Source organism: Microtus oregoni, unplaced genomic scaffold, assembly GCF_018167655.1.
Source record: "Microtus oregoni isolate MIOR12 unplaced genomic scaffold, Mior012 000000F_ref0000247, whole genome shotgun sequence".
In the NCBI taxonomy this organism is placed as follows: Eukaryota; Metazoa; Chordata; class Mammalia; order Rodentia; family Cricetidae; genus Microtus; species Microtus oregoni.
This window is the reverse complement of record NW_024543059.1, coordinates 79,727,840-79,753,816: the sequence shown is the minus strand read 5'-3', so window position 1 is coordinate 79,753,816 and position 25,977 is coordinate 79,727,840. Positions and strand designations below refer to the sequence as shown.

Genomic DNA, 25,977 nt, shown 5'->3' with positions numbered 1-25,977 from the left:
CTTTGTGCTCTCTTTCAACAACTATTGCAGGATATTGCCTTTGTTATAGAGTCCTGTCGCTAAATATGATTCATCAAGATCAATGACTATATTATTGCCTTCTCTGACCAATTAAGGAAACACTTAAAAACCGAATTGAATAGGCTGTTAGTGTTTGTAGAACTGAGGTCTACTCATTATATGTAGTGTTTCTTTTAATAGTGCTGGAAGGTACAAGCTACCAGGAATAAAAAGTAATCTCCAATCAGTGATGATTCAACTTTTTCTCCTGCTCACTGAAGTTCCTGGTTACACTCTACAGGGGTTATGCAGGTAAGAGAGGGGCTAGGATACAGCTGGCATATGAGAGGCGAGTTTTGAGAACTTGGCATATCGTCCATAGTTTGTGCTCTCCTGTTTTCCGTTGACAGTTTCGCATTCATGTTATTGCTCTAATGGCAGCAAACAGATGTGACTTCGATTTCAAAGGTTTACATTCACCGAGTTCTGTTTTAATGCTTGCCTTGCTCCATGCTCATCCTTCAATCATCTCAGAGGAAACTCGGCTGAGGAATGATCTTCAGAAAGGCCTTAACATTTTGAATTTGAGATCTGGCAAGCTTTAAAAGAGAGCCGCGAGGGCGAATCAATTGCTCTCAATTAGGGACAGGTTTCAAAGGTACAGGGATGAGGTCAATGCAATTTAAAGCAATTTAGCTTGATGTGTTTTGTCTTCTTGGCCATTACTTGCTTAGCTTTCCTGACGCTACGATCAGAACCACAATTTCAGCCCTTTGGTTACAAGCCAGTAACTGACGAATGAATGTCTCTGCTAGGTATCAGAAATAACTCTGCTGGAACTCATTGTTAATGATTTAGCTTCGGAACACATGTTCGTATTTCACGCGGTCATTCCAGCTCTGACACCAGCGATTTTCAATTAAGTCCGCATTGTGTCTCTGCCTTGTGCTGTTCTGATGTTGTCTCTCATTATTCTGGAAGAGCCGACTTCAGCAGTTTAGGGAACAGACACAGTTGGTTTTGTAGCTTCAGACTTTCAGGAAGAGACGAAAGAACACAGTTACTGCAGACGATGGTTTCAGAGGCGATCAATTAGAAGGAAAACCTCTCTTACGCAGACAGGCGCATACCACAAAGGTGTTGCTCGGTTTTGTAGCACAAACATCTTCGTTCTCCTGCAGGAACCATTTTCCATCTTAGTTTTAAAGCCCTGCCCCTCCAGCATCATGAAAATGTAGAGAGGAAATTGAAATACATGTTTGAGAATGTGTCTAATTTAACTTCAAAGACTTGGGAGATGAAAAAGAAATGGAAAGAAAATGGACCACATGAAAATCTGACTTTGGTTCATATGTGAATGAACTGAATTTTGGCAGCCACAAGGACCGAACTCACTGGTGGGGGGGGGGCAGTTAGCACGCTAGCTCACAGGGCTGAACCATGCCTGGAAGGGGAAACAACACATCAAACTTGTCAATTCATTTGTGAATGAAAAAGTATTACACTTTCAAAAGGTGGGAACGCCCCCTAAGTTTGTACTTCATTTGTTTACTATTCTTTTTTAATGAGCATACAAATAACATATTCAATTATGAATGCTGTGGTTGGATTCCATTTCCAGTTTCGTGAGGAGCCTCCACACTGGTTCTGTAGTGGCTGGTTTGTATTCCCACTAGTTAGCACTTTTTGCCTGTTTCCTTGATGACAGCCCTTTTGACTAGGGCCAGAGACTCACAATACAGGGTTTTACTAGCATTTCTCTGATATCTAAGGATATTTAACAGTTTTTTCATATATCTATTGACCACTAGAATTTTTACTGTTAAGAGCTGTCTATTCATTGGCCTATTTACTGATGGGATGATTTAAGAATTTGGCTGTTTAATTTATTGAGTTCTTTATTCTAGACATTAATTTAAACATACGTCGGCAAAGGTTGTCTTCCATCTGGAGGCTATTCCTTCACTGTTTCCTTTGCTGTGCTCACTATGTTTCTGATCATTTAAAACTTATTTTTTTAATTAATTTATTTTACATCCTGATTACAGCCTCCCCTTCCTCCTCTCCTTTCATGTCCTCCCCAGCCTCTCCTTTGCTTCCCCTCCTCAATCCACTCCTCCTCCATATTCACTCAGAGAGGGGCAGGCCTCCCATGGGCATCAATAATACATGGCATATCAAGCTACCTTAAGACCAAGCACCTGCCCCTATATTCAGGCAAGGCAATTTTGCATGGGGAATAGATTCCCAAGAGTCAGCCATAGCACCAGGGATAGCCTCTGCTCCACTGTCAGGATTTCCACAAATAGAATAAGCTACACAACTGTCACATATACGCAGAAGGCCTAGGTCAGTCCCTTGCAGGCTCCTTGGTTGTTGGTTCAGACTCTGAGTTCCCATGAGCCAGGGTAGCTGTTTCTGTGGGTTTTTCTACACTATTCCTGATCCCCCAGCTCCTACAATTCCTCCTTCCTCTCCTCATCAGGACTCCCTGAGCTCAGTCCAATGTTTGGCCCTGGGTCTCTGAATCTGCCTCCATAAGGCTCTCTGCTGACACCTGGAGTAGTCACCAATCAGATCGCCAGGCATGGCCAGTTCAGGCTATGCATTTACTGCATCTTAGTTGGGACCATCCTTCTAGACTTTGGGGAATTTCCCTTGCATCAGGCTTCTACCAGATCCCATGAAGTTCCCCTTTCCAGTAATCTCTCTCAGCACTCTTCCCCATTTCCCCCCATTTGATCCCTTAAGTTACCATGCTCAGCTGCACCCACTCCACCCAGGAGATCTATGCTTCCCCTTTCTAGGGAGATCCATGTGTATCCACTTGGACCCCCTTATTACTTAAACAATATTTTTAAATATTTATTTTCTTATTTTAAGATAGTTCCTTTAATCCAGTGTTTTTTGAGGAGTCATGGGAGTTCCAAGTTAGTTCAGAATTTTATTTCTTCATGTAGAGGGTAAATACTCAAACCACAAGGAAGAAGAGAATGAAGAAAATCCGCCTGCTAGACACTGATGAAAGAACCCAAGATGCCCCACCTTTATTAGAAAGAACTGGTGTTTGGTTACCATACAAACTGCATGTAAGTGTTTCAACTGAAACATGGTATTTTCAACAATGATATTTGGCATAAAAATTTACCAGGGCCTAGCAGGGCAAGACAATCCTAGCTGTACAAGTAAGGCATGAAGCTGTGTAAAGATGCAGAAGAAACAAAAATATTTAAAAAAGCTTAAGCTTTAAGAGTCAAAACAGCAATGGCCACAAACCGCAAAGGTGGCAAGTTATTCATCAGCACTGGGAAAAGTCATCGTAGGTGTGGTGATTTGAAAAAGAATGGCTCCTGTAGACTCATATTTGAATGCTTAGTCATCAGGGCAAGCACAGATCGAGAAGGCTTAGGAGGCGTGGCCTTGTTGGATGAAGTGTGTCACTGGGGGTGGGTTTTTAGGTTAAAAAACCCCAAGCCAGACCCAGTGCCTCTCTCACCCTGCTGCTCGCAGATCTGAATGTAGAACTGCCAGTTCCTTCTCCAACACATGTCTGTCTGTGTGCCACCATGCTCCCTACTATGGTAATAATGAACTAACCCTTTGAAATGGTAAGCAAGCCTCAATTATATGCTTTTTTAAAAATGGGTTGCTGTGGTCATGGTGTCTCTTCATAGCAACAGACGAATGATCAAGACAATAAGGGTCTCTAACTCAGGGCAAGAGTTTAGTTCATGGAAGACTCTAAGCAGGTTAGATATCTATTTAAAAATAATTCGTAGTGGGTAATCTACATTTGACTCATATCTTGCTATTTAAATTCTAAATCTCGTAAAAATGTTATTTATAAAAAACATTCTATGGGTGATACTATTCTATATTACTTACTTCCAATTTCTTAGGAACTATGTAAACCACCTTGTTAAGCGGAATCAGCAGTTAGCATTGTTCACATGGCAAAATCATTAGTCCTTCCACATGGCACAAGCTGCTGAGAAAAGATCTGAGGGACTCGATAATGTTATGAAACTGAAGGTATATTTGTCTTGATTAAAGTGCAAACCAGTTAGACTTATAGAAAAATTTCAAAAATGTTTTGCTTTGACATTATTATTATTTTTATCTTTCTTTCTTTTTTGTGTCCAACATAATTTTATTTATTTATTTTTTTTAATTTATTTATTTATTAAAGATTTCTGCCTCCTCCCCGCCACCGCCTCCCATTTCCCTCTCCCTCCCCCGATCAAGTTCCCCTCCCTCATCAGCTCGAAGAGCAATCAGGGTTCCCTGACCTGTGGGAAGTCCAAGGACCACCCACCTCCATCCAGGTCTAGTAAGGTGAGCATCCAAACTGCCTAGGCTCCCCCAAAGCCAGTACGTGCAGTAGGATCAAAAACCCATTGCCACTGTTCTTGAGTTCTCAGTAGTTCTCATTGTCTCAAGAACATTATTATTATTATTATTATTATTATTATTATTATTATTCACAATCAGGTGACCTTAGACACAATGGAAACTGTGAAAGTGACATACAGCTTTAAGTAAATGGTTTCATTAAATATTAATGACTAGGGAAGGCTACCTGTTGAAACAGAAAATTTGCCTTATTAATGGAAGTAGGGAAGGAAATAGGGCAGGGGAAAGAAGGCAGGGGTCTTCTGTCCCTTTCAGCTATTTTCTCAGTCTGACATTTTGTTTGCTTTTCTGTTCACTATTATATCACATGGAGGACTTTGGGTTGGGCATAGACCTTCATATGAGCACCTCAGCTCTAACAAAACCGCAACCAGATTTCTCTTACCACTGACTGAAATCTTCAGTGCCAGGAATGAACCACATCTAATAGGGACCCCAGGAAAACCCCTAAATAACTCAGGTTATTAGTTGCTCTCCACAAACTGATCGCAAGGCCTTGTTGCTGAAGAAACACCTACATATCTCATTGAACACAGGGAAGTAGAGCTGGTGTCTAACTAGAACTCTAACTCCCATTGACTAGTGTTCATGGTACCTCCCCGTGCCCACAAAAGAAAATGTTTGAACTTTCTTTTCTTTCCTCCCTTCCTCTTTCCCTTTTTCCCTCTCTTCCCCCCTTTCTTCTTTTCCTTTTTTTGAGATAGGCTACCTTGGAACTTACTATGTAGACCAGGCTAGCCTTAAATTCACAGAGATCCTCCTATCTTTGCCTTTGTAGTTCTACGATTAAAGAAATAAAGCAAGTCCACCTTAGTTTGAACCTTCTTGATAACATTTTGCTAGAGTTAATCAAACATAAAGATGCACATTTGTATTTTCTCAAGGCTGAAAAGTATGCATTTATAGCGAGTCTTTCTTCTCTCCAGAGGCCATCAATTCAGTATAGAATTGCTTGTTCTAATAGATGTCAAGTCCTTTCCCTATGCATGCCAGGCTGAGAGAATACTTTGATTATGCCTATCCCCAGGAGAAGGAAGAGACAGGCCACATGCTGCGTGTTATCCATGCCGTATGAACAGGTACGGCTTTTGTTTTAGTTCTGTTAAGGGGGTCAGAGAGTTTTCGTCTCTGGTTTCTGAGGGAAAAGGGAATGGGCACATTTTTTTTAAAATCTGAGAGAGCCATTTTAATGCTTCTGAGATTGGAGGGAGGAGTAGATAGTGTCTTTCTAAAGAATTTTTCTAAGGAAGGAAACATCAAGGCATAGGAACCTTTGAAATACAGAAGGTTGTAAAAGAAGAGACTACTGATGATGTATGAACAAGAATCATAGTAACATGACTGGAGAGATGGAAACAAGTGACTGAGAACAAGAAGGCTCAGCTTAGCAAATAATAAAAATGAATGAAAGGAGAAAGCGAGTGAACCAGAATGGTTTTGCACTTAGAGGACTTCGGTTGGAAACATCGCCGAAACAGCTACTGCATGAAATAGGCCAAGAGCCTGCCAGAAGTCTTAGTGACGTCTGTGGTGCTAGAAAACAACCAATGGAATGAAGGACAAACATCATATTGATGACTAGAGTTTGTAGTCAAGAGAGCAAGTGCTGCTGACGCGGAAACAGGGGCTGCGAACAGACGGTGTGAGGGCCTCGCAGACTGAGGATTGACAGCTTCTGGCTGTGTGTGTCTGTTCATCTCACGAGAGCCACGAGGCACTCACTGGCTTTCAGGATAGAAAGCCGGTTCCCTGTAAAAGACGCTGCAAAACCACGTGTCCCATTGGGGAAGTGGGCCACGAGACATCGCAGAAGTATTCTTAAAAGTGCTACTAACGGCCAGATGTGAGGCACATGACATTAATCCTGGCACAGGAGGCAGAGACAGCTGTTCTCTGTGAATTCAAGGCTGGCTCAGTCTACATATGGAGTTCCAGACCAGTCAGGGCTACACAGTAGGATCATGTCTCAACAAACAAGCAAACGACCACCCTCACTAAGTGTTACTGATAATTAAGTGAAGGGCATTTGTGTCCGGGTGACCGACTCTAGGGACATTCTTTAGAGGCTTGGAAAGTCAGTAAGAAATAAGGCATTATGGTGAAACTGCCAAGCATTCCGTGGGTGCTCATGAGGCTTCTTGAGCTGAAAATGGGGGTGGGGGCATTTAAACGCAAACATTGTATCTCGCAGGAAGGCTTAGCTTGGAAACATGAATGCTTCAGGACCACACTGGGCAGCGCTGCTGAGATCTCTGTGCAATGGCAGCCCACCAGCCAGCCGTGTGCAACTACGGATAGCTACTGCAAATGCTAAACAGCACATCATTTCCTGCAGGGTTCATCAGATCTGATTTCGCTTGTACATATAAGTAGGAATCATTTGCGAAATGACAGAGCAGGATTTCCTGTGCAGACAGATGCTTTTTATATTTATAAGCCGGAGCTTCTTTCTTTCTTTTTTTTTTCTTTCCTCCTTCTGAGTGTTCTGGGAAACTGGAAACCGATAGGATTTTGCATATCAAGTTTAGTGTGACATATGGCGAAGCGCTCGCTCACAGTGTCTCCAAACTTTGCTGGTAACACTTTCCAGCCTGCGCAGGAAGCGAAGCTGTTCCTCTGACGCATTCCCGTTCCAGGGGAGGACCACAGAAAACAGCCTAAAGTTAAACCGCAGAAATCATGTTTCTACAAAGAGCAGCCTTCGATGTAAACCACAGCGGCACGGAGAGCTTCAGCTGACGCTTCACTTTCAGTTGTTAAGTTGCGAGCAAAATATTCCACAGCGTCCCGATAACGGAGTTGCCGTGAAGTCCATGTGCCCGCTTCTAGCTAGGCAGAGAAGCCAAATAGTGCATCTGGGACTGAATTTTCTGAGGGGCAGCGGCTGAGAAATCAGCCTGTAAATCTTATGCTGGAATTTTTAGTTTTATGAAGGCACATCAAGAGAAGCCCACATCCATGGAGAGCTGGAAGGGGGTAGCTAGGGAGGTGCCCCTTCCATAAAGTAATTGTGTTATGTTCCTCCCGTGCTAGGAGCAGAGGACACTGACTACAAAGGTGCCAACCTAGCATTGCCCAGGGCTGTGCGTTTGAGGCGGAACGGCTCTGAGCTGCCACAGACCTATGCTTCCTCAGTTCTTCGGGGACTTTTTATGTCTTTTCCTTCTGTCAGCTTTCATTTCCCACTGCTGCTGTTGCTGCGCTCTTTCACTCATGTCCAAATTCTTTTCTAGAAGGTACCCTCCCTTTCAGATGAGCAGCCCAACTGAGAAGTGTGGATGAACTCTGTTTTTAAAAAAAGTGAAGGTCACAAGTGTGGACCAGGGTCATTCTGCCATCTGAGTCCAGTGATAGTAGAATGTAGGTATTTTTCTATTTGTTTCCCTTTCGTGAAGCAATGAAATTGTTTGAAATTTCAGTTTCTTCATTTGTAAAATAGCCACCAAGGTCAGATAAGGCCTATAACATACATACATACATACATACACACATACATACATATAGAGTTTATATATATATGTATATATATATATATATATATATATATATATATATATATACACACACACATACATACACACACTAGTAATCACCAACTTCAGCGAGGACCTGTATGAGACAGCACAGAGCTTTTGTTGGCTGAATTAGCACTTAGCTTCTCTATTTCCCCTTTCAAGGTCTACTATTCCTTGCTTAGTTCTTTGTTCAGGGCTTCGGCTATTGGAGGGAGGAAGTGAATTAAAGACAGTCAAGCTACACGACTAGTGTTTACCTCTTCTCTCACAAACTTTTAGCTGGTGTTAATGTTCTGAAGTTTGAAGAAAAGGATGTTTCTAAATCTCAAAAAAGTGCTGCAATTATTTTGTCTTAAAATATCTGTGCATGTGTGCTAATTAATAATTTGACAGTTAAGATATTTTATAATATGCTGTTGCCACAGTGTTCAAAAGCATGGTTTTAAATAGACACAGTTTTAATGCATTTTCTTTCGGTGGGACACTGACCTTGTTTCTATTTTTCTTTTTATCATAATTAACATTATTTCCCGTACTTTGTGCTGTTGCCTTAGAAAGTCATTTAATAGTGAAACCATAGCATGGCAGAGTACAAAGACAGAAAGCAGAGACCTCATGGCAATGACCATCGGCTGTTCCACCAGGGCCTCTCCATGCTGGTCCTTTTTTTTCATGACCCATCTCTCCCACCCCTAGATCGTGTTTTTAAAAATAAGAGAGTATATATTTTGTCACACGTTGAGGACATTTGCTTTGTTGAATATATTCATGTTTAGGTTTGTTTTTATTTTTTGTGATTAGATTAATATTAAAAATATATTATCAAGAGTAAAGAAAGAGGAAAGATGGTTCAGCAGTTAAGAGCACTGACTACTCTTCCAGAGGACCAGGGTTCAAACCCCAGCACCCACATGGCAGTTTACACCTGTCAGTAACTCTAGTTTCAGGGAACTCGACACCCATGGCAAAACACCAATGCACATAAAATAAAAAATCTTAAAAAAGGGCAAAGAAATATATTTTTATTAGATTTAAAAAAATACCAATCCAAATTCCTACTCCCTCCCCGCCTCCCATTCCTTCCACATACCCTCCTACCTCACGCCCCTCCAATCCTAAGAGAGGACAAGGCACCCTACCCTGTGGAAGGTCCAAGGCCCTCCCCACTACATACAGGCTGAGCAAGGTATACATCCAAAGAGAATATGACCTTAAAAGGCAGTACAAGCAGTAGAGACAAATCCCAGTGCCACTGCCAGTGGCCCCTCAGTCTGCCCTAGCCATACGACTGTCAACCACGTTCAGAGGGACCAGCTTGGTCCTATGCTTGTTCCTTCCCAGTCCAGCTGGAGTTGGTGAGCTCCCATTAGCTGGAGAGTTGGCTCAGCCATTAAAGGCTAGGCTCACAACCAACAATATAAGAGATATATTTTTAGTTGTTTCTTCTTTTTACAAAAAACCCACATGGTTAAAACAGTTTCCCTGCTTACCACCTTGACTAACCCCCACGTATACCTGTGGAGTCTGCCCAGAACTACCCTGAGATAAGACCACTTTAGACACCCCATTTGCAAACCAAACTATAGTGGCCCCAAGATTGAACATCAATCAACATTCAAGTAACCCACATGATGGCAGGCTGGGATAAGACCAAACAAGGATCTAAACAACCACTCGGCAAAGGAGGGAACAGAAAGTCACCAAGAACTACCACCGAAGACCTAATTCCAGATGTCTAGGTCCAATTACAACAACAAAACGAATAAAGAAGAAAATACGTCTCTCCCTCAAATTAACATCCATAGTGCACTGATTTTTGAGAAAAACACCTTTGATAACACATAGGAAAATGACTTAAAAATACCAATTATCAGTATGTCCAATGATTTCAAAGATGATATGAACGAGAAACACAAAAACACAGTTGAACGAAATAATGAAAACAGTTCAAGATAACAAAATGGAATTAATAAAGACAAAGAATCTCTGAAGAAAAGTCCAAATGAAATAAAACTCTAAAAACTTGGGAAATCAAACAAAGAGCAGGCAAAAATGTACAACCAACATAGAATCATGTGGAAGAGAGAACGGCAGGTCTTGAAGGCAAGGGAGAGGAAGTGGATCACTGAGTCAAAGAAAAGAGTAAATGTCAAAAGTCCCAAGAGAAGAACATACAGGAAATCTGAGACACTAAAAAATACCAAACCTGCAAATAGTAGATATACAAGAAGGAGCAGAAACACAGCTTAAAGGCATAGAAAATATTTTCAACAAAATCATAGAAGAAATTTCCCAAATCTAAAGAAAGGGATGCTTGCTAAGGTGCAAGAGGCATTCAGAACACAAAGCAGCCAGAACCGAAAAGAAACTCTCCAGAACACACACAAATCAAGCACGAAATGCAGGGCAAAGAAAGGCTGTCGAGAGCGGCAAGAGAGAAAGACCACGCCACATAGAGAGGCAGGCCTATCAGACTAATAGCTGATTTCAGTGGAGACTTTGGAAGACAGAAGTCCTGTAAGTTCTAAATGACCACATATGCCAGCCCAAAATTCCAAACTGAGCAAGACCATCAGCTGTAATTGAGGGAGAAAGAAAACTTTCCACGATAAGAACAGACTTAAGGAATTTTATGTTCACAAATCGTCCTCTATTGAGAATATTAGGAATACTTTGGACTGAAGAGATGATTAAAACATACTAAAGCGGGCACAGCGAGTACATCCCAGAACAGTTAACACCAAGAAAACAGCATCACTGAACATCATTTATTACTAACCCTCAATTTTAACAGTCTAAGATCCGCCCACAAAAGACAGAGACTAACTGATTGGATTAGAAATCATAATCCATCTTTTTGCCTCCAAGAAACCCAAGTTACCACCAAGGCACCGTCATAGGATGGAAGACGGTATTTCAGAAAAATGAGTGGAGGCAGGTGTCGCTATTTTAGTATCTGATAAAGTAGTTTTCAAACCAAAACTAATCAGAAGAAAAAAGGAAGAACATTTCATACTCATCCAAAGAAAAATCCACAGAGAGGATATTATAATTATAAACATTTCTGTACCAAACACAAAGATATCCAACTTCATAAAACCAAACATTAGATATAAAAATCACAGATTGACCCCAATGCAGTCCCAGCTTTACCAGCTTTATGTCTGAGAGCCACTAAATTTCTAGAATATGCACAGAACAGAAAAATCTGAACAGCAAGAAAACAAACCAGTTAAAAACTGGAGCATGCATTTAAATAGTTCTTAAAAGATGAAATACAAATGGTTTAGATTTTGCTTTTCAAATTTCTTTGTATTGATTTTGTTTTGAGACATGGTCTCCTTTTAGGTCGCTCTGATTCTCTTGGAACACATAGACCAGGCTGGCTTTGAATTCACCTTGGGATAAGATGAAATCTCAAAGTAGTTTTAACTTGAATTTCCTTGATAGCTAAATACATCAAACAACTAAAACACCTAGGTGCTTGTGGTGGCTCAAGTCTTTAATCCCAGCACTTGCAAGACAACATGCCCAAGATCAAAGATCAAAAATCAAAGATCAAAGAAACAAACTGCAGCAGATGCGGGGTGCTGGGTGTGCAGACAGGGACCACGGACTTATTCATTGCTAGAGGGAAGGCAAATTAGCACAACCACTGTGGAAATTGCTGTCGATTTCGAGCTTCCTCAAAAAGCTGAACCCAGAGCTAGCACATGATCCAGCCCTACCACTCTTGGCTATCTACCTGAAGGACTTTATCATGCTTGCACACGTATGCCAGGAAAGCTGAAGTGTGCGTCCTGTAAACAATGGTGAAATTTTCAGATTTTGTCTTTATGTAGTTACTCCACATCTTTTGATTAGGAATTTAATTTGTTTGCATTTAATACTACTTACTGCCAATAGCAAGCACTGTCACCATTAGTGTGTATTTTAACCTGTCTTTGGAGCTATCTAACCCTTTGTCTTTCTCCGCTGACTTCCTTTGGATTTCTAGTTTTTACTGTGATACACTTTGGTTCATTTTCATTGCGTATCTTATGTAAGCATTTCCCTCGATTCTCAAGGCATTAAAATCTAAGCATCAGCAAGTCCAAGCTGACATTCTCGGCTCATAGCAATTTTACCTTCAACTTCGGTAAAACGGACTCTTTGCTCGTTCGTTTCTCCATTGCTACCTCAGAATACATCTTTTAAAGCTGTGTGATTTAAAAGGCATTCTCTAGTTACACGTTTTCCACACTTCTGCATCGTGGCTCAGTGATGTGCGCATTCCTTCCCAGGGTCGCAGCGTGCTCTCTCGGAGTTCTCACTGGAGAGTGCCGTGTTTTCTTACTGCAGACTAGCTTTCCACTGGAAGAAGCCCTTCCACACTTTTTGTGAGGCCAATAAAGCTTATTACATTTAATTGAGAATGTCTTTATTTGTTTTTGATAGTTTGAAATAGCCTTCATTTTTGAAGGGCAGCTTTGCTGGAGATGGTATTCTTGCTTGCCCGCTTTTTTTCTTCACTAAGCATTTTCAATTGACACTCCCTCCCCCCAACACTTCTGCCCTTGAAGGTTTCTGTGGAGAAATATGCTGGTAGCTTTTCAATGAAGGCTCTCTTTAGGAAGGCTCTCTTTCTTCTGCTACTTTCAAAATCCTTCTTCATTTCTGACATTTTGATCCTAACGTGTGCTGCTGAGAAACTCCAGTACTTTCTGGGGTTTGTAGTTGTCTTGTGTCTTGGTGTCTATTCCTTTTTCTGAGTTGGGAAGGTTTTAGCCATTATTTCTTCAAGTGAGTTTTCTCCGCCCGCCCCCTTCCGCTATCCAGTAACTGTTTGATGTCTTGCCCTGAGGCTGTCTTTTCTTATTTACCACTTTTTTCTTTCTGACTGAATACAGTACTCTGTTTCGATTATGGTAGTGCTTTTTGCAGTTTCAGTGATTTGAAGCAGGAGTGGTTTGGAAGTGTTAAGTGGATAATTCCAGAACCAGACAACCCATAAGCTTTAAGTTGAAGTCTAAGTGCACAGTGGCCTCTCCTGCTCCACCCTGGCTGTGTGTCTTTGCCTGGGCACCCATCTATGTTATCTATTCGTCTTTTTCATAAGTAGCTGGCAATCCATCATAGCAGACACTGTATGTTAAGAGCTGTGTTCAATTACCTTTATTTTACACAATAATGAGCAAAGAAACAGGTAATGATGCCAGTAATTTTGGTATGTTAACGAGTGGCCACAGACTCTTCATTTAAGCGAAAAGAGCAAGGTCTCAATTAGAAAGGACAAATCATGCATTAAAATTGGTGAGAAATACAAGCTTCAGTCTTACATCCATGACATTTTGAGGAAGAAAAAACAAATTTATGCTGTTTTTATGGACTTTAAACTTCATAATTTAGAAGTTCCGTGAAGGATAAATTATTAATAAAGAGGGAAAAGGCACTGGGTTTGTATATCATGAATAGGAAAAGCACAACATTCACAGGTAACATGAATCTTCAGTTTCAAGCTTGCAAAGGAGTTTTGGGATGTGTCTCCATGGGAAAGAGGAAATGGGATGCTTCAATTTTAAATAGCACAAGCCTGTTTTCTAGTCCTCCATCTGCTTGATCATGTAGGCTATTACACTCCTATAGTGAATTATTCAGTTTAGTTTTTCCATTCTGTAGCTCCAATATTTTATTTGATTCTTTTTTTATTTTTTTATTCTTTTTTAAAAACACTTCTCAACTTTTTGAAACTTTGATACTGCTGAAGGCCCTTTGCTCTTGAGTTTAGTCACTATCTCTAGGATACTTACTGTGCATTTTCTGCAGGTAATTCTTCTATTGACATTTTTAGGGTATGTTTCTGGATATTTATTCTGATTTTTTGATTTGGCCCTGATTTCTTGCTTCTTCAAGCACATTATTAATGTGTGTTAAGATTCATATTTTTTTTCATAAAAAAAGCTCCCTGTATTTTGGATATCAGCGGGGCTAGATACCTGAAAGTCCTCTCAAACTGTGGTGTGGCCATTTCTCCTTCTTCCTCCTATTTAGCTTGTTTTGGTTTATGTGTGTGTGTGTGTGTGTGTGTGTGTGTGTGTGTGTGTGTTTGTGGATACGCATGTGTGTGGAGGGCAGAGGTTTATCACGGGTGTCCTCTCAATTACTCCTCACTTTGGTTGTTTAGAGACAAGCCTCTCCCTGAAACTGGAGCTACCGACTGCTAGACCAGTAGGTCAGGGTCATAGTTAGAATTTCCACTGCTGTGATGAAACACTGTGACCAAAAGTAAGCTGGGGAGAAAAGGGTTTCTTCAGCTTATACTTTCATATCACTGTTCTTTACTGAAGGAAGTCAGGTCAGGAACTCAAACAGCACAGGAACCTGGAGGCAGGAGCTGATGCCGACACACGGAGGGGTGCTGCTTACTGGCTTGCTCCTTGTGGCTTGCTTTGCTTGCTTTCTTACAGAACCCAGGACCGCCAGCCCAGGGATGGTACCACTCATAATGGGGCTGGGCCTTCCCTGAATGATCACTAATTAAGAGAATGCCCAACAGACTTGCCTACAGCTGGATCTTATGGAGGCATTGTCTCAATTGAGGATCCCTCCTCTCTGGTGACTCTAGTGTGGGTCCGTTGACATAAAGCTAGCCAGCACAGTCAGTGAGATCCAGAGAACCTCCTATTTCTATTCCTCAACTGTTGTTGTCATGAGCACATCTCCCTGTATCTAGGTTTTTATGTAGTTACTGGGGATATGAACTCAGTCAGACACTGCTGATTGAGCCATCATCCAGACCAGATTCCTTTTTTTTAAAAAAAAAAAAAAACAACTGAATTTTAAGTACCTTTCCAATTGCGATAAGTTACTGATTTTTTTCAGGGTTTTTGACCCCTTGCTCCCTTTAACATCCTTCTGCCACACTGTATGACTGAGTCCATAGTGGACTGAGGGCTACAAGGAAACTTTCTTGTTCTCAGTAGGCTCAGGCTATAGATATGTCAAGTCCAGCTAGTGTTCTAAAATAGGCGATGTAGAAAATGTCTTAGCCAACTCCAGAAAGCCAAACTGTTGTGTACAAGCTATCTCTTTTCCTCTTCACGCCTTGCTATGATTTTTCCCCCCAGTTAGATTTAGGGACAGCAGAAATCAGGAATGTTGAACGTGTCTTCAGTCTCCTCTCCCCTCTCCAAGGAGAAGCTAGGAGCTAGGGGTTTTCTCCCACTTGTAGACAGAAGTAAGATGAAGGCCAAATGGGTTCTGTCCTGTCTCCTGCTGACTTCATGTCACCTGGGGTCCAGCAATTTCACTTGTCCCTGGATTTCTCACAAAGGGAACTGGTCTATGAAGTGTGCAGCTGATGTCCTCACAGGAGGCAGGAGGGTCCAGAACTCCCATTCTAGCCCCTTTCCTGCTCTGCAGCCTTAGGTTGCATCTCATTAGAAGGTGGGTGTTGTCATGTTGCATTGCTGACTGGTCCTCCATTGCTGATGCTGTCTGATTAGTCTGTTAATAAAAATGGCCAGTTTTACCCAGTATGAGGGGTCACTTTTTTTTATGTACTTAACATGCAGTCTTTGAGGGGGCTGGAGAGATGGCTCAGAGGTTAAGAGCGTTCCCTGCTCTTCCAAAGGTCCTGAGTTCAATTCCCAGCAACCACATGGCTCACAACCATCTGTAATGAGATCTGGTGCCCTCTTCTGGCCTGTAGGCACACACAGAGACAGATTATTGTATACATAATAAATAAATAAATATTTAAAAAAACATGCAGTCTTTGGGATGAAGCTTTGTGAGTATAAACACACTATGTCTCAACCACATTTCTTCTGATAGTTCTAGCAATTACTGATTCTTATCTAAATCAGTTGTCCTTTGTTCATGGTGGTAATTTTCATATTTTCAGTATGTCTGCAATATTACTTATTGATGTTGGAATAAATCAATTTTGGTCATTAAGAGCCTGTTATAGCTGACTTTTGTTTTAATTAAAAAAACACTATTTTGTGAGTGCTCTTCATCATCATTACTGATGCAAGATATTCCAGACTGAATTTGTATTTTCCAGGTATCTAACTTGGAGTAAGTCTTTACTCCAAAATGCTTAGTTACTTTTGGGGAGAAATAACATTGATTTTAACATGTGGGTACTTGCCCTTGCCACTGGATGCTAATGATGTCATGTGACTCTGGTTACCTGGATGCCATTGATGTCATGTGACTCATTTGGTTGCCTGGCTACCATTGATGTCAGCTGACTCTGGTACCAAAGTCTGGACCCTTTGTTCCTATTGATCTCCTAATGTCAGATTTCAGTACCCCGAGTCTCCTTTCTCTCCCTCTCCATCCTTCCCCAGGGCAGTGTTTTAGTCATTCAGTGTCCCAGACAATACATGGAAACTGTTCTGTAATTCTAGTAAAAGAAGAGAACACAAAACTGTTTTACAAATTGAAAATGTCCATTCAGATTCTTATCCTTTTATTTTACTGAATACATGCAGTCCACATGCTGCACTCAGAATCATTTAAGCTATTTTTCTATAGTATATGAAAAGACTGTAACATTCTAAGCAGGTCACTTACTCATTGCTTCCCCCTCCCCACACTTTTCAGTTATTACACCAGAATCAAAGTTGTGTGCACTACAACGCTTCTTCCGTCTGTCTCCTTCACCTCAGCTCCTCCAGGCCACTTGGGAGTTCTTCTCTGATGTTCTCTTCCTGTATCTCCCTTCAGATAACTTGACGAACATTTAGGGACTCTCTGTGTGCCTTTTAAAGGACATTGTAGAAATCAGGCTGCACTGAGAGCTCTTTCTCTCCTCTGTGTCTCTCTTTGTGTGTGCGTATGTGTGTGTAGAACAGAACACAATCTCTATTTCTAAGTTGCTCACTAGTTTCTGTAGCTGGAACAATGATGATTTAACTAGTCTCTAACAGATGGATATTCAAGATATTTCCACTACATGACTTTGATAGTTACTATATATTTCATTTTAGGAGTGAAAAGTAGACCCTGTAATATGTCTTTCTGTGAACTATGACCTTTAAAATCCAAACTGCTGCACCAGAGGTTTTGAGTACAGTGTTTTCTGCGTCTGTATCTTTTACCATGTCTCATAGCCACGGGGGCACATGTGGGCCAGCTTCCTAAGTCTTGTTAACAGATTGTTTGCCATTCCTTTTTTTAAAATCTGTAGACAAAAGAAATGGTGTTTCAAAATAACTTAATTTTATGTCTTATTATTTGGAGAAGAACTTAGCATCTTTTCGTAGATTTGAAGGTTTTCCCGAGGTCTCCTTACATATTTTGTTAGGAGAGACTACAAATTCAATCATGCACACCTTCCTGAGTTAACACAAATTCTATGGTTAGGTTTTTAAGACAGATTTTTAACTTAAAACAGAATATTCGCTGGCAGGAGAAGATAACGAATTGCCATCCACCGAGAAAATAACACATGCCAGAAGTTTTTAGGCCATTTGTGAATATAAGACAGAAAGAAGCACTACCTTTTAAATCAAGGAGCAACAAACTATGATAAAAGATGGAAAATTAGTTACAGCATCATGGCAAAGTTGTGTTTAAGTTATCATTTCATAAGATAATAGAGGAGAAATCCATACAAAAGTGCAGTGTGAGGGAACTCCTTAGAAAGATGATTCATGAGCTGGGATTTCAGTAAAGCATCCAGACTTGAAGTTATCATTAGTTCATGACGTCACAAAATAGCACCTGTGTTCAGAGTGTTGAAGGATATGTACAAGAGATTAGCTTCTAAAAAGAGTCTTGAAAAGTGGGAAGACACCCCACGTGACATTGGGGAGACACCCAACGTGACTTTGGGGAGACACCCAGTGTGACTTTGGGCAGACACCCAATGCGATTTTTCTCCCCAAGTGAAAGGTGTTTCTGTTTGTGCTGAAAGTTATGGGACACTTTCAAGGATTAACTAAGACATAACAACATTCATTTCTTTGATCAATTGAACTTGTACTTGTTTTGAAGGTAAGATTCCCAGAAAGGGAGCTGTGGGCTTTTGGTATTATAGATCATGCCTACCAATCAGCTGCTGATTTATCTAGAAATTGCTGCCATCAATTCCAATAGCAACTTGTTTTACAAAGCACAGCGGCCCATTTCAACATTCGCTGGCTCTTGGGTGATGCACAATGATAACATTTTTGTTCTCTCCAGCGTTCCTAAGGTGCTCAGGTTAAGCCAAAGAATGCCACCTCCTGTCCAATGCTCCCTCTTGGAATGCATACGCCATACTGCTGGAGCAAACACAAAGCAAAGTCCAGGACCATGAAGACTCTACTGAGATACACTAAGACTCACATCTAGCTGAGTTGGTGGATGACTGATTTGGATAAGCTACCTTAAATACTTGTTTCATCTGGACTCGGAAGGAACAAGCATAGGACCAAACTAGTCCCTCGGAATGTGGTTGACAGCTGTATGGCTGGGGAAGACTGAGAGGCCACTGGCAGTGGCACTGGGATTTGTCTCTACTGCATGTACTGGCTTCTTGGGATCCTATTCTCTTTGGATGTATACTTTGCTCAGCCTGGATGTAGTGGGGAGAGCCTTGGACCTTCCACAAAGCAATGTGCCTTACCCTTTCTTAGGATTAGATGGGGGTGGAGTGGGAGGGTATGTGGAAGGAATGGGAGGAGGGGTAAGAGTGGGAATTTAGATTAGTATTTTTTTTTAAAATCTAATCAATTAAAAAATCCGCTTTACTGGGCATTCATGATGGTTTTCTGCCATTTTCTTAGATCTTAGATTTTCCTTCCTTCCTTCCTTCCTTCCTCCCCCCCCTCCCTTGCTTTTTTTGTGACAGGGTTTCTCTGTGTGGCTGCTGGAACTCACTGTATAGACTAGGACGGCCTTGAATTCACAGAGACCTGCCTGGCTCTGCCTCCTTAGTGCTGGGATTAAAGGTGTGTACCATCACTACCCAGGCCTGGATTTTTAAAATAATACCTAATCCAATGATTTCTGCTATTATTAAGTGCAGGAGTAGGAAGAGTAGATTATGCTTCCTTTGGTTTTCTTAATTTCACCGTGGCAATTGATTATATAACAGCACAATCAGTCAGTAGTGAAAACATTAATGATAGCAAAACCAGAAATTCTCTGGAGGACAGGGAATATGTCAAATATGAAGTTTGGGCTTTAACAGTATGTGTGTCTTATCAATTTTTAAGTAATGCCAATCAAACTTATTATTCAAAGAAGGTACAACATAGTTGTTTGCTCATAGTTCCTACAGAGCCCATGAGGGCTTCCACCCATCATCACCTGTAACAGACTTTCTCTAAAGCACTGAAAAAAACCAATGAAGTGATAGTTACCTTTTCCCAGATCATGACCTGAAATTTTCAACCATTTATACACTTCCCCACTACCAGGTATCCGAGGCACATTACGAACTACTGTCCTTAATATAAGGTCATTTCAGCTGTACGTAAAAACAGCATACTATCTTGGCAGATACCCTGAACTGGCACCAGGAAGGATGAAATCCTCATCAGAGTACTAACAGAATGACCTTGAGCAGCTCAAGTCATCTTCTTGAAATTCCACCTAAATCAAGAAGTTGCTTGGCATCCGGGGTAGTTTCTGACAGCACACACATAGCGTGTGCCTTTCTGTATCTGCATCCCGCAGGACCAGTGACTACCATCTTTATGCCCATTATCCATTCTTTGTCCCTTTCAACTTGATACACTCACTTTTTCACGTGTCCTCTCTCTCTAGCACTCTTTCACCATGTTGCCAACACCCTTCTACCAAAATTCCCCCTCCCCACCCACTCCTCCTCCATCTCCATCAGAAAGTGGCAGGCCTCCCATGGGCATGAACAAGCATGGCACATCAAGTTGAGACAAGGCTGAGCTCCTCCCCTTCAAGGCAGGGCAAGGAAATCCAGCATGGGAAGCAGGTTCTTTCTGTAACAGAATCTACACAGAACCTGGATTTAAATCCCAGCCATCAAAACACCTGTGTTCATCTCATGTCAGAGGTTCCTGGCTTGTGTTACTGGAAATTGTAAGACAGCCAAGGTTTTCTCTCCTGTTATGCCTGTTCATCATTGTGCTTTTCTAATTGTGTTATAGTCATTTGATTGACACTTCTTTTCAGCCACAAAGAATACATTGATAGTAGAGTCACAGAAGGCTGTTCACTTTAAAGAGTTTTGTCTTTGCTGTTTTCTTTTCAAAGCTTAACTCTGAAGTGCACTTAACTGTAGCCACCTCTCACCCAACATTGATGTTCTTGCCCCTTCAAGTGTTAATGCAAGGAGAAAAACTTTCAAAGGTCTTTAACCACAGCCCTGAATGTATTTCCCCTTCCCATCAAGTGTATCTGAATATACTTAAGTTCCATGTTTCCAATACTCATCTACCTTTTCTTTGGAAACAAGATCATTTAATATTTTCAGAAAATACCATCTTTAATTAAGGCCCATGATAACGTGATTGTCTAGTGGCCATCTTTCAAGTCCACTATAATTAAAATCCCCATCTTTCTTACAGCAAACACACACTATAATCTGATAAGGACTTTTTCTTTCCCATTCTGACCCAATAAAACATTTCACCCGCTAAATTCATACATGCTTCACTGAAGCTGGAGTTTTTGAAGGCTGAACATAGCTTTCTTCGACCAGTTAAGTTCGGTCTGAGAATTCCTGGGAAGCAAGCCCTGTTCCTCACTTTGGCCATCCAGGCAGCCACCACTAATGATAGCACATGTCTTCACTGACAGAGTCACAGGCACCTGTCTCCACCAGGTAAAGAGAATTCCTACCCTAGATTGTGTCTTGTGTACCAAATGAGGTCATCTCGGATCACTGTCTATCTCATGGGGTATGTCAAAAGATCCTAGTTAGTTTGAACCAATTCCTCTTTACCAAAAATAATTATCTTAGGGAAGTTTTCCAATCTAGAAAGAAAAGTTTGTATGTTTGTCTAAACTGGCACTAAGGTCAACATAATCTTTGCTGTTAGAATTTTTAGGTTGAAATGTATAGATTTTTATTAATGAAAATATTACTTATCAGATAATAGGTAAAAATTGATATAAGTTCACTATATATGAGTGACTGATTTTAAAATTTCTTCTGGGTTGAGTGGAGATTATTTGGTTCACAAAGTTCAGACACAATAATACCAGGGTTTTTTCAAATATTACATCACCAATAAGTAGATAATCACACAGACTGGTTCCCAGTGAACTGCTCCACCAGAAGCTTGTAGAATACAGGTTCAAGAATACATCGATGAAAAAAAAAAAAGAATACATCGATGAAGTCATTTCACAGGTATTTAACCGAGTCTTTGGTTCAAACTACAAACTGGTGAACTTTCTTTACCAACACCATACTGGTTAGATTGAGCAAAAAAGAGAGGGAATCCATACAGAGTAATTAAAAATAAAGGTAATCTAGAAGAAGGGGGTATTTTTGGAGCATAAATCAGAAATGTCTACTTAGGGAGGGTTTAGAAGCATGATAACCTTCCTAAAGAATGGAAATCACAACGACTCCTGGGTGTGAACTCACACAGAGGTTACCAAAGACTGAGTTCCCTTTCCATCCATCTCATTTTCTAGCTGCTGAAATACAGACTTGCTTTTGAATAGAGTAGATGAGGAAGAATACTTGCTGTTTTATTTATAGAGCCTGTAAGATTAAAGTCCAGCTAAGGCTCTTTCAAATATTATTGTTTATTTCTGTCTTATCCAATTTTTATCCTGATAGGAAAAAAAATCGTTGTTTTTGGAGATAATTGCAATTTTCCATCCTGAATTTTCTACAGTCAGGGGCAAATCCATATATTTGAAAATAGATTTGATCTCTGTTTTTTTTTTCTGTTCTCTTTCATGGAAGAAAATCACTAAGAGCGTTTCCCTTCTGCAGCTCGCTTTAGTAGTTTTCCTTTCAGCACACGATTTTATGACACTCACCTCCAGGAAAATTAATTCACCAGTGGCTCGCTGCATCGCTGATGCACTAGTATAAAGACATGAAGGAGAAAGGGCAGCCCCCCATTAGTCAGGGATGCTCCATGACCCAGCAGGGCAGAACTGAGCATGGACGGAGAAGAAGAGAGGCAGTCGGTTAACTAACTCCTTTGTACTTACAAAATCTGTGCTTTCTTTTATCAGAGAGGAGAGATGAGAAGACAGTATGGGACAGTGAAGAGAATGGGAGAGAGGGGGGGGGAGGGGAAACAGGGAATGAGGGAGTGAGAACAGCAAGAGAAGAGGGGATGGGACAGAGCACAGAGAGAGAGAGAAAGGAGAGGGGTGAAAGGAGCAAAAGGAGCAAGAGGGAGATGAGGGAAAGAAGGGAGAGAGGGGAAGGAGGAGAGGAGGGAAAGGATGAGGAGGAGCAAGGGGGATTTTCATTTCTATAGCAGCAGCAAGCTTCATATTATTTGGTGAGCAACTACCCAATTCCCTATTTCTTCCTCAACATATTTTTTTATACACCTTGTCATTTTAAACATCGTTTGTTTGAAGAATGACTCCACGTACTTACTGGATTGAGAACCACAGTGAAAAAGAGCTCTCCTCCATGAATGCTCTTGTCCAGTTCCTGGGGACCTCCTGGATATTCCTTGTAGAAAATCGTGTGCGTGAAGAGCCCACAGGTTTGCCTTGGAAGAACCTGAAGGAAAGATGGCCACGTGAGAAGAAAGTTCTAGTTACCTTTATTGAATCTTAGCCTGTTTCTCCTCACTGAACATGATATGAAGGTGGTATTTATTGAACTAACTAGGACCTGGAAGAACCCTCCAGTGTTGGAGGATGAAAAGGTCATAGACCTTCATAACCATGGGGGAAGTTAAAAGAAATAATTAAAACTGAAATTGACTTTGAATTATTTTAATTTTAGTTCTCAAAATTAGTGCTTTTATTACTGAGCCTAATATATTTTAGTATCTTAAGAAATATAATTAAGTAAGGTTTTAAAATACTGGAATTGTGTATAACCCTCATTGCTAAAATGTGAATAAGTCCTTCCGCCACACATTTGGAAATGAAGTCAGTTATTAACAAGGTGCTTCATAGAAAGAGGAATTTTGGGTAAGTGGAGACAACTGAGAAGAAACTTGAACATGGTCTTTTTCTTAAATTCTGTGAGTCTTAGGGCCTCAGTGGGCCACTATGGGAGGCGAGGCAGACACACAGGAGGAGCGAGATCAGGGTCCTGTTCTGTGGTCTTGGTTCGAGATGCAGCAACAGGGTGATGGACACGCTTCCTGAAACAGCTCTTATGGGACAGAAGGAACGAGAAACTTTCCCGAGGTATTTTAACAGGAACTTTCCCCCAGAGAAGGGTGGTAGGTAACACTGTGCAGTTCAAACTTGGAAACTGTAATCTTTGTAATTGCTGGCAGTTCCTGAGAAATGATAAAACCTCAGCCAATGCATGTCATGACATTTTATTTGTATTTTAATAAATAAAGCTTGCCTAAAGATCATAATACAAAACGGAGCCACTAGGACCAGGGAGTGGTGGCACACACCTTTAATTCCAGGTCTTGGGAGACAGAGGCAGGTGGAACTCTGTGAATTCAAGGTCACCCTGGGCTACAAGAGACCAATCCAGGAACAGATTCAGGGGGTGGTGACTCAAACATTTACTCCCAGTGTCTGGGAGTCACACATCTGTAATCCTAGCACTAGGGAGTTGGAGGCAGGAGGAATATGGCTGGGTGGAAAGAGGAATATACAGGGAAAGAGACAAACTCACTGGAGTGTGGTGTCTGAGAATTTTGTGGAGACAGGATCTTGCTGATTCAGTCTGAAGATTTGGTAGAGATAGATAAAAGGTCTCTCTAGTGGTTGGCTGCTTTGCTTTTCTGATCTCCAGCTTGATCCCTCTATCTGTCTCTGGGTTCTTACTATTCGTGTTACAAACTTGTCTTAAGGCACACAGATATAATGCCTCTAAAGGCTTCACACAGGCAACTCCGTAAATAGCGCAGTAAGCCATTGTGTGTATGGGGTGCAATTAGACCTGGGAGAGGCCTTACCCCTGGGCCTCCCTTTGCATGCAGTGTGTAGATGGAGTGCGAGTCTTGTTGCTCTATCCAGAGAGTCCCATTTAACAACCAGGGTTCAAAGCTCAGGACTTACGTTTCTATTCATTCCTTATGTATGAGAATAAAAAGTCCCCAATCAAGATGCTTTGTGTCCCCATGGAACACACGAATTCAGAGGAGAGTAAGGAATGTGTAAGTCTATTTGAGAACCACAGTGCTTCACAGTTACTACGTTAAAATGGAAGTTAGATGGGCTAGGAATGGGTGGAGTGTGGCTGGGAAGTTATTCACAGTGAGCAGAGTGTTCCATGCTGGGCAGTGGAAGACAGAAACGCGGGTGTGGCACCGAGCATTTTCCGTTTGAAAAGGATGCATTAAAGAGTGTGGGAACAGCTGAGATTCACAAGGTCAGGCAGGTCGGGAGGAGTCAAAGGCTGGCACTGCCTACTGGCTAGATCTCACTGAATGGTGGGCAGAAGGTGAAAATTGACCAACTGGGAGCTTGTACCACAGTCAGCATGAAAACCAAGCAGTGGGTCAAGATGGTGGCTGCCACAGAGCAGGTGAAAAAATAACTCTAAAGGGATTACTGCAGGAACTAGAGAAGGTTTGGAAGTCCTAGTGGGAAGTCTGAAGTATCTAACTGAATTAGTGCTAGCAGGATCAATGATGGCATGGAAGCAAAAACACCTTTAAGTCTTTTGATTTTAATTCATGGATGATTTCACTTCAGTTAGAAAATATGGGCGTGGTTTAAGATCTAGGGATCACAACTCATTCACTAGCTCTTTCCTTCCCGTCTCCATCAGGAGGGAGTCCGGCTCTCCAGTTCTCGTCTTGTGTGTCCATTGGGACGGCTCCTGGTGATAGCCCATCTTTTTTCCCCCACACAACCTATCGCCTGCCGGCACTTTTCATCTGCAAACTCTCATGCAGGAGTCCACGAATTGAGGTCATGCAGAAGCAGAATGACAGGCGCAATTGTGTCAAAGCAGGAAACCTGCCTGAGCTTTGGGTATCTGCAATGTCCATGCATTTGCAACACAGGCAAAATGCAGTTTAGGAGGTACGGGAAATGAAGCCCTTTGGGCAGAAGCAGGGCAGAACCGTGCTGAATGCAGTCTCCAGACACTGAAGTTCGCCACTGTAGGGATGCCTACGACCTCACAATGGCAAAAGAACACCAAATGCTTTTACGTTATGACCTTGGACAGGCTTTTAAAACTCTTTCTCATCAGAAAGCTGGCTGAATGAGGCATGATAAATTCACTTTGAGCACAAAGAAAGGCACGCTGGGAGAAGAACATGGCCCTGATAGCCTTGTCTTGCATTTACAGCATTTTTTTTGTTGTTGTTCTCATTGAGGGACACATTGAGATGGGGGTTGATCCAAGTTTAATGCCATCATCCGCTTGACTTTCTGTAGACATTAGAAAATTGAGTGGAAAGAGGTCTGTAGACGGCAGAGATCTGTTCACTTGTATCAGTTTGACCCAGCCCTTGGGGCTCATTAGCTTCCTGTCTATTTCTTCACAGTGTAGATGTATAAATCAGGGGCCATTCCTACCCACCTTCACTAATACTTGCCTTAAGATCTCTGACTTGGAAAGAAATAGGGTTCAGTGACTCTGAAAGGGATCACGCTGTCTCAGAGAGCCACATATTCTGGTACCATAGATGGTCTTGCTACTAGTGCAGGAGACAAAACAAGATGGAGACACTCTGGAATGATGACTTAGCTAATGTCACCTCCCCTGCGTTCTCTGGCACCTGGCAACAAGTCGCGACCTCACACTGAAGTGTTGTGGCGGACTTGGCATGGTAAAGAGGTGCAATCTGAGCAGCTTATAAAAGCTCAGGATGGTGGCTACAGAGAGGTTCCATGACTTTTATCTACTACATGACTTTCTTAAGAAATGATAGTCTTGGATGATTTATAACTTTGATATAATGTTTTCTGAGTATTTTTACACCAGTGATTGCTTGCCAGCTGGAGTGGCAGGAAA

The 25,977-nt window shown here is 41.5% G+C and overlaps 1 protein-coding gene across 5 annotated transcripts in view; it reads right to left on the bottom strand.

The window, feature by feature from the left end:
• The window catches only part of LOC121451988 (bifunctional heparan sulfate N-deacetylase/N-sulfotransferase 3), a 131,313-nt gene that overhangs the window by 36,273 nt on the left and 69,063 nt on the right, over positions 1–25,977 (bottom strand). For 4 of the 5 annotated variants that reach the window (XR_005974763.1, XM_041657845.1, XM_041657859.1 and 1 more), the window contains exon 6: positions 22,462–22,590. Coding sequence is in view for 4 of the 5 variants with exons in the window: in XM_041657845.1 (XP_041513779.1) it covers positions 22,462–22,590 (129 nt within the window). In the remaining variant the exon portion in view is untranslated. Of the gene's footprint in view, positions 1–21,812; positions 21,931–22,461; positions 22,591–25,977 lie in introns of those variants that run through there. The other variant, XM_041657869.1, reaches the window with a different exon arrangement.